This window comes from Dipodomys ordii, unplaced genomic scaffold, assembly GCF_000151885.1.
Source record: "Dipodomys ordii isolate 6190 unplaced genomic scaffold, Dord_2.0 Scaffold179, whole genome shotgun sequence".
NCBI lineage: Eukaryota > Metazoa > Chordata > Mammalia > Rodentia > Heteromyidae > Dipodomys > Dipodomys ordii.
This window is the reverse complement of record NW_012267395.1, coordinates 1,016,131-1,025,060: the sequence shown is the minus strand read 5'-3', so window position 1 is coordinate 1,025,060 and position 8,930 is coordinate 1,016,131. Positions and strand designations below refer to the sequence as shown.

Below are 8,930 nucleotides of genomic sequence, written 5' to 3'. Positions count from 1 at the left end.
CCCCAAGGAGAGTGTGACCCCTGACCCTCCCGCATCACTGCCCCACCAACTCAGACCCAGAACAGGCCTCCTGCGGCAGCCACCAGCAGTACCACAGGTCCCACACAGGGCCCATCCTCTCCTCTTTCCCAGTGACAAGCAACACATCATCCCCCATCCCCTCACGCCCCTAAAGATGCCTCACCTCAGGCTCAGCTCTGGTCAAGAGCAGGACACACCTTTCTTCCCACAGTTCCCCACGTTCCTCCCCCCCCCTCCCTGCCTCTAGGCCTCTTGGAAAGGCTTCTGGCCAGGTACTGCCCTCTCCTCACACTCTGTCCCGGAGGGAAGAAAGAAGGGCAAAGGACACGGGGACCCGTTCGCCCTGGCCCCAGGTCCTTGTGCACAGGGGACCTGCAAGCCTGGGAATGGAGGGGCAACAGGGCCTGTCAGATCACGCCTGTCATTGGGCTAGGAAGGTTCCAACATGGAGGAAAGAGCCAGAGGCAGTGCCTGGAGTCAAAGCAACCAATGTGTGTTCTGGGCCTCACCCTGGCCTGACCAGCCGACCCAATTCAGCCTCTGGAGGTATTACCAACCCACTCTACCAATGTGCCGATCCAGGCACTCAGGGGCTGGGCCTCAGGCAGAAGGCCATGAGGGCCACCAGCTAAGCCAAGCACTGGAGTCTTTCTAAAGGATGCTCTGCCGCTGGCCCTGCCAACCCCATCTCCCTCACCCTGTGGCCTGTACTGCCCCGCCACAGGGCAGCTGTCTAAGGCAGGGACTTGGGACTTCCTGTGGCTGGATCCCAGGATCTGCACAGGCCTAGGTCCAATTCCAGCCCGAGGTGGGATGGGGCGGCGCTCAGATGGTGTGAGTGCCCACTGTGCACACTCACCTTCCTCCAGGTCACTCCGGGCAGCAGCCTCCAGAAGGACGACACTGGGAGGGAAGAGAACCTGCTTCTGCTGGCCCTGGCCGGCTGCCTCCTTCTGGGACTGCTCGCCAGGGCCCTTCCTGCCCTGGGCCTCCCTCTCAGCCTGGGCCCACAGCTTCACCTGCTGGGCACGGCGCTTCTGGGCATGTTTGAGCCGCTCCTGGGTGCTCATCCTGCCCACCATGGGCATCTCTGCCAGCAGCTCCAGGTGCTCGGCCATGGTGGGAGACGTCTGCCCACAGGACTTCTTGGGGCACCTCAGTGGGGGACTTGGGGGCCAGGCTGGGCCTGAGGGGTGGGGCAGCTGGCTGAACTGGCACTCTTGGGGGCATCCCCTTTCCAAGGCTTGGTGCCCTTTGCCCTGGCAAGGCTGGGTCAGGAGGCCCTACGCTGTACCCAGGTCCAGCACAGCCCGGGCGAGGAGGGCGAGGGGTGGTGCGGCCGTTCCCCAGGCAAGCCTGGCGTCCCAGCTGCTCAGCCAGCAGGGCTGTGCACCTGCAACTCCTCTCCTCCTTCCTGGGGTCAGGGTGCACAGCCTTTAGGAAGTGGCCCTAAGACCTGGGAGGCCAAGCTCTAAAGCAGATTACCCAGATAACAAAGTTCCAGCTCCCTGGCTTTCTGCCAGAGGAAGGGAGGGCAGAGGCAATCAACTGCTAGGCCCCTGAGGGGCTGGGAGCCTGCTCTGCTCCCATGCCCGCCCCTTCCTATGGTCTTCCAATCAGCACATTAGGACTAATGAGGTGTGGCTGAAGAAAATGAGGCTGGGGCCAGCACCAGCTCCCAGTGTCCAGGGTAGCAAGGGAGCAGAGGGGCCACGGAGCTTGATGACATGTCTGGGGGAGCCGCCCCTTCCAGCAGCCGCACACCTGAGGAGTAAACAAGGAAGCACATCAAGGCCGGATCATGGGCAGGGCAGGTAAGCTCTGGTGAACCCTGGCTCCTGCATCTCAGCGTCTTGCCCTATGTGCAGTTTACCCCCTGCCAACACAGCACACACCCAGGGAAGGGCAAAAAGGGCCTATCAGCCCCCTCCCCCTCCCAGACTGTGTTGCAGGCTGCACAACTGGACAGCAGAACTAGGACTTCCCAGTTCCATGGAGCTGTCCCCCAGGGCCAGCTGGACTGGACAAGATCTCCAGGATTTGGATTTTGCTGGGATAGCCCAAGGACATGGCCGACTCCACCTCCTGGGTCTTCACCCATCACCTGCTCCTCATTGAGATGCCAGCCACTCAGGATTTCAGCCATCCTTGGCTGCACTAAAAGCTGCACTTGCATTGACACTGGTGCAGGTGACCCACCTGTCACGAGGTAGGTGAGAAACAACCATACCCTACCCAGCACCCAGGAGTCACTGGGACGCTCACAGTCAGATCTGTAGGAGGCAGGGCCGTGCTGTATCCAGGCCAAGCCCACGTCTCCTCTGAGTAGGCCACATCAGTCCTGTCAGGTTCCCCTGACACTGGAGCCACTCTTCACAGCTTACCCTGCCTGGACTGAGTGCCCTGTGTGCCCGGTGTGAGGCTACTTGGGGTCAGGACACGCAGGGGCCCAAGGACTCTGCAGATCACGCGGCACAGAGAAGGTTGGAACCAGAAGCACCACTTCCTGTTGGCCATGTCCACGGCTACTGAGGCCGAGGACAGATGCTGATCTTGCTCTCACTCTCTAAGACGCAGGGTCCCCACTAAGACAGGCCAGCGGGAGCCTCAGTCAGCTGCTAGCATAGACACCTGAGGAGGAGATGCCAGACGTAGGCTGCTGCCGCGGTGAACACCCTCCTGTCCGACAGGGCTGCACCTCTCAATCATCAGTACCCTTCCCAGAAGACACCCCTAGCCCACCTGAGAGATCAGAGCAGAGTCAAGTACGTGCACTTGCATACCTTGGTGACAAGGTAAAGATTTAAGATATCCACACATGTATCATCTGGTAGAAGAAAAAATATTTCATGTCCTTGTCCTACACAATAAAAAATGAAACGAGGGGCTGGGAAGGTGGCTCAGTGGTAGAGCACTTGCCCGGCATACATGAGGCCCTGGGTTTGATTCCTCAGTACCACATAAACCGAAAAAGTGGGAAGTGGCGCTGTGGCTCGAGTGGTAGAGCGCTAGCCTTGAGCTGAAGAGCTGAGGGACAGTGCCCAGGCCCAGAGTTCAGGCCCCACAACCAACAAAAAAAAAAAGAAAATAGAAAATGCAGCGAGCGCACACTTTCAGACAGAACATATGCTGCCTCTGGTTTCTGCACGGCAGGGGAAGGCACGGCAAGGGAAAACCATCACAGGGCTGGGAGCCAGCCCCACTCTTCCTCTGAGAGAAAAAGGAAGCAGCCCATGAGCCAGGGAGCTGCAGGCCCAACTCAGCAGGTGCTCTACGCAGACAGTCCTTCTAAGGGCATCCCAGCCCGACTCCTCTCAGGCTGAACCCCAAGCTTCTGACTCCCCAGATCCCTCAGAAGCTCCCCACCTGACTTCCCTCCAGAAGCCGACTCTGAAAGGACAGGCCAGCTGCAGAGTTTGATATTCCAGGAAGAAAGGCCACCTCTTGCCCACCTGGACTTGGGCTGCTGACCCAGCTGAACTTCTCTAAAGGTGTGGTGCCTGCTCCCAGCTGGCCATGAAGGGGTGACATTGTCCAAAAAGAAATGTCCTCTTGGGTCTGGGAAGGTGACTCAGTGGTAGAGTGCTTGCCTTGCATGCATGAGGCCCTGGGTTTGATTCCTCAGCACCACATAAGCAGAAAAAAAAAAAAAAAAAAACAGAAGTGGCACTGTGGCTTAAGTGGTAGAGCACTAGCCTTGAGCTGAAGAGCTGGAGGACAGCGCCCAGGCCCTGAGTTCAAGCCCCACAACCGACAAAAAAAAAAAGAGAAGACTTATCTGGGCCATTAAGACATAAGACATAGTAGCTGGCTCAGCAGAATCCTACCAAATGGCCACCACACCACACTGGGCCAAGAGAAGGGCTGAGCAGGGCCTCTGCTGCCCCAAGCCTCCCCGGAATGTCAAGCTGAGAATCTGGGTGATCTAGGATGCTTTCAGCTTCAAGACTGGGGAGCTACATCAGGATGCAGGATCCCATAGGGAGGAAGCGCCCGGAAGGACACGGGCCCCACCTCTACCCGTTTTAGCCACCCCTGGGCTGACCCATACTGCAGAGAAACATACTGCTCTGTGACTCCTCGACAAAGCTGACCTCTGTCAAAGGACAGCACCAGCGCAGGCCCCACACTCAACCCAGCTGACTGCCCAAACCTAGGGTTCTCAACATGCCACCACTCCTGCCACAGTCTCCAACGACAGCCATGCCTAAGCCCATAACTGTCCTGTTAACCATCCACCATAACGCCTCAAGGCATGCACAATACCGCTAAAGCCCAGCAGCAGGAAGCTGCAAGGGCCTTAGATCACTTTATCCACACGGAAGCGGTGACAAGCGATAGGTAGAAGAGTATGCTGTCCAGACAAAAGACAGAAGAACTAAGGGGCATGGAGGGAAGACACTGAGAAAAGCCAAGGTGGGACAGGAGTCGGGGCGCCCTCTACAGGCCACACCTGAAATGTCCCCTTCCACATACCTCTCTACCACCTCTTCCTACTAAAATCCATTCGGCACACAGGACAGACAGGGCAAACAGATATGAAGAGAGCCACCTGCCTCTAGCTGAGTATCACAGGTCGTCCGCATGACAGCACAGGGGGCCACACTGGGCAGCTGACAAAGTAATCCCAGCCATTCAGGGGACTTTACTGGAATTGATTTCTGTAACTTACAACCAGAAGAGTTTATCTTGTTTACAATACCAGTCAGTAAAAAAAGTGGGAGTCTCAGCCAGGCAATGGTGGCTTACGCCTGTAATTCTAGCTACTCAGTAAGCTAAGATTGAAGATCGTGGTTCAAAGCCAGTTTAGGCAGGAGAGTCTGAGACTTACCTCACAAGAAGTGGGCTGGAGGCATCGATCAAGTGACAGAGCACTAGCAGAGCAAGCAAGCAAGCAAGTAGTGCCCTGAATTCAAATTCCAATACTTTAGGAGGGAAAAATGAAATAAGAATATGCAGGGACCAGGGGTTTACTCTGTGGTCCCCATTCAGGAAGGTCACCCAAGCCCAACAATTTTCAAGACCAGCCTGGAAAGCATAGCAAGAGCCTGTTTCTAAACAGCTCAGCACACAGCAATTTACACCTATAATCTTAGCATCATTGAAGATCCCAGTTCAAAATCAACCCTGACAGACAAATCTGAGAAACTCTTTTGTTTTTGTCGGTCATGGGCTTGAACTCTGGGCCTAGGCACTGTCCCTGAGCTCTTCAGCTCAAGGCAAGCGCTCTACCACTTGAGCCACAGCGCCACTTCCGGTTTTCTGGTTGTTTATTGGAGATAAGAGTCTCATGGACTTTCCTACCTGAGCTGGTTTTGAACCAAAATCCTCAGATCTCGGCTTTCTGAGTAGCTAGGATTACAGGCCACCAGCGCCCAGCTGAGAAACTCCTATAATCAATTACCCATCAAAAAGCTGGGACTGGACGGGTGACTCTAGTGACCAGAGAATGTGAGATCCTGAGTTCAAATCCCAGTACAAGGGAGAGTGAGCCTTGCCTAGGCTGCAATAGGCACTGGATTTAATCTCCAGCACAACACACACAAAAAAACAACAGCTGGGCGCTGGTGGCTCACGCCTGTAATCCTACTCAGGAGGCTGAGATCTGAGGATTGCGGTTCAAAGCCAGCCCGGGCACGTAAGACCGTGAGACTCCTATCTCCAATAAAACCACCAGAAAACCGGAGGTGGCGCTGTAGCTCAAGTGGTAGAGCGCTCGCCTTGAGCTGAAGAGCTGAGGGACAGTGCCCAGGCCCAGAGTTCAAACCCCACGACCGACAAAAAAAAAAAAAAACAATGACAGGACACCGGTGACTCACGTCAGTAATCCTAGCTACTCAGGAGAGTAGCTGAGATCTGAGGATTGCAGTTCAAAGCCAGCCCCAGCAGAAAAGGCCATAAGATTCACCTCTAAGCCGGATGCCGGTGGCTCATGCCCGTAATCCTAGCTACTCAGGAGGCTGAGATCTAAGGATCGTGGTTCAAAGCCAGCCCAGGCAGGAAAGTTCGTGAGACTCTTATCTCCAATAAACCACTAGAAAACCGAAGTGGTGCTGTGGCTCAAGCGGTAGAGCGCTTACCTTGGGCTGAAGAGCACAGGGACAGCGCCCAAGACCAGAGTTCAAGCCCCACAACTGACAAAAAAAAAAAAAAGAAAAAAGATTCATCTCTAATAAACAACACAGAAAAAGCCAGAAGTGGTGCTGTGGCTCAAATAATAGAGCACTAATCTGTGTTCAAGTCACAAGACTGGTGAAAGAAAAGCAAGAAAAGAGAGGAAGGAAGGAAAGAAAGAAGGAAGGAAGGAAGGAAGGGAGGAAGGAAGGGAGGGAGGGAGGAAGGAAGGAAGGAAGGGAGGAAGGAAGGAAGGAAGGCAGGCAAGAAATAACAACATAGGTCCTAGGAATGTGGCTCAGTGGTAGAGTGCTTGCCTAGCATGCATAAAGCCCTCGATTCAATTCCCCAGTACCACACAGAAAAAGCCAGAAGTGGTGCTGTGGCTCAAGTGGTAGAGTGCTAGCCTTGAGCAAATGAAGCTCAGGGACAGTGCCCAGGCCCTGAGTTCAAGCCCCAGGACTGGCAAAAAATGAATAAGTAATAACAACAGACATTTATATTTGCATTAAAAAAAAAACTAAGAAAGGCTAAAGGTAGGGGCAGGAGAGTGGGAGAAGGACTTGTGCTGGAGCACAAGCTGAACTTTTTGAACCTGGACCATGAAGGCAAAGACTGCTCTCATTACAAACTACAAAAGAGCCCTGTTCTGGGCAGACATGAGGTGCCATTGTAGAGGCCTAAGACTGGCGCCAGAGGAGGAAAAGCACACACAAACTTCCAGCCTGGGGGTCAAGAGAAGTAATACAGAAGGGCCAAGGCCACACAGAGCCACACCAATCATGCATGTCTTCCATCTCCACACTCCCAGGGAGATGACAAGACAGGGCACGCCACCCCACAGCAGGGAGTACACAGTCCGGGAAACAGCAGGAGGCAAGAGTCACAGGCCTGAGGAGCAACAGGTGGCCAAATGCCAGGAAGACCGACAGAGCAGCCCCAAGGAGCAGGACTGTGTCCAGAGAAGTCCAAAGAGAACGGGCGGGCGTGAGTAGTTAGCAGGAATGTAAACAGAGCCTAAAGAGGTCCTGTAGGAAGCTGTGGCGGCAAGGAGGGTCCCTGAGCCTGGGCAGCCATAGGAGATCTACTTAAACCAGCGGGAAACAGTGCAAGGCCCTCCTCACTCCTCACAGCAAAGTAACCTTGTCAGCACACACACGGCCCAACATTAGAAAACCACAGAGCACAAGAGCGATGGTAGAAGACGTTCTATAATCCTAGCACAGAGGGAAGCCTTTTTAAACATGACATGAAACTCAGAAACCAAAGGAAAAAAGCTGACAAATCCAAATACACTTAATTTTCAAACACATTGTAAAACATAAATAAAACCCACAATGGGGCTGGGAAGGTGGCTCAGTGGTAGAGTGCTTGCCTTGCATGCATGAGGCCCTGGGTTCAATTCCTCAGCACCACATAAGCAGAAAAAAAAAGCCAGAAGTGGCGCTGTGGCTCAAGTGGTAGAGCGCTAGCCTCAAGCTGAAGAGCTGAGGGAAAGCACCCAGGCCCAGAGTTCAGGCCCCACAACCGCCCCCCCCCAAAATAAATAAATAAAATAAATGTTACCTCCTCAACATTCTTCTGTGATTACTTTGTAACTCTCTCACCACATTTTAATTTTTGACATACCAATCAGTAGCCTAAGGATAGCTCAGCCCATTGTCTGCCTCACAGCAAACAATAACTGCTGAATGAACAGGTGGTCACTTCATGTACAACCCAGGATGGGACACAAGATACATCAGAGAAAGGCCTCGCTCAGGTGTACATGATTTGGTGCCAGGGACACAGAGGAGGAAGTTCCAAGAGAGGCTGTGAGTGAGGCACTTCAGCAGGTGTATGCAGAGCAAGCACTGGGATGGGGCACATTTAGGGTAGGGCAAGAACCTGGAGGCTGTTATGATATCTTGGGTCACCTGGACTAGGGCTCCTAAACTGCACACAATGGAGACATTACAGCAACCAGCTGCCATAAGATCAGAGGTTCAGGAATCCCTCAGATGCAGCCCCAAAACTGAGCCTAAAGATGCTGGAGCCCCCTTGTTTGGCATCTGCCAGCCCAGGCAACTCTTTAGGAAGAGCAGAATCTAGGGAGACCTGAAGCAGGGGAGGAAGCAGACCAGGAAGAGCCAATCAAGCAGTGTTGGGAGTCAGCACCATGGCCCAGGCCTACCCCAAAACTCTGGAGGTTGAGGCAGAGGATCATGAGCTGGTGGCCTCTGCCAATAGGGAATAGTCCAGGAGTGAGAATGAAGGATGGGCTAAAGTCATCAGAGGTGGAGCTTCGGGACAGAGACAGGCAGCTCGCCCCTCAGAGCTCTGAGCACTGATGTGGCATGATGAAAACATGGAGCCAGTGTCTGGGCAGATCTCACCCGGCAACCCAGCTCCGTGGCGGAGCTCTCCAGGCTGAGCACCACCAGCTCGGCCGCGCTGAAGCAAACTAGGTGGTGTTGCAGAGGCCTAGGCCTTCAGGGAGGCCAGGCAGCCTCAGGGAAAAGAAGCACCCGGGGAGGACCACCGTCCCGCCAGGGAACACCCGGGAAGCAGAAATGACCCAGGGGACTCACTGCTGGGCTCGGGCCAAGAAAGGGAGGCGCAGGGCTTTGGGGGGGCTGGGTGTGCTCGGCGCCCGAGCGCGGGCGAGTCCACACGCACCTCTCTTCTCGGCGCTCGTGGGAGTTAACTCCACCATGTTCTGAGCCCAAACCAGGCCAAGAGCCTCTCACAGACTGGTCAGCGCGTCTGGCCTGACCCCCACCCACGAGGAGCCCGCGGCCCGCGCTCCGGCGCCC

General features: G+C 54.7%; 1 protein-coding gene across 2 annotated transcripts in view; it reads right to left on the bottom strand.

Moving 5' to 3' along the window:
* Window positions 1–1,782, bottom strand: part of Ppp1r16a (protein phosphatase 1, regulatory subunit 16A) — a 7,969-nt gene extending 6,187 nt beyond the window's left edge. For both annotated transcript variants that reach the window (XR_001175719.1, XM_013033888.1), the window contains exon 1: window positions 881–1,782. Coding sequence is in view for 1 of the 2 variants with exons in the window: in XM_013033888.1 (XP_012889342.1) it covers window positions 881–1,139 (259 nt within the window). In the remaining variant the exon portion in view is untranslated. The remainder of the gene's footprint in view (window positions 1–880) is intronic.
* Window positions 1,783–8,930: the final 7,148 nt, after the last annotated feature.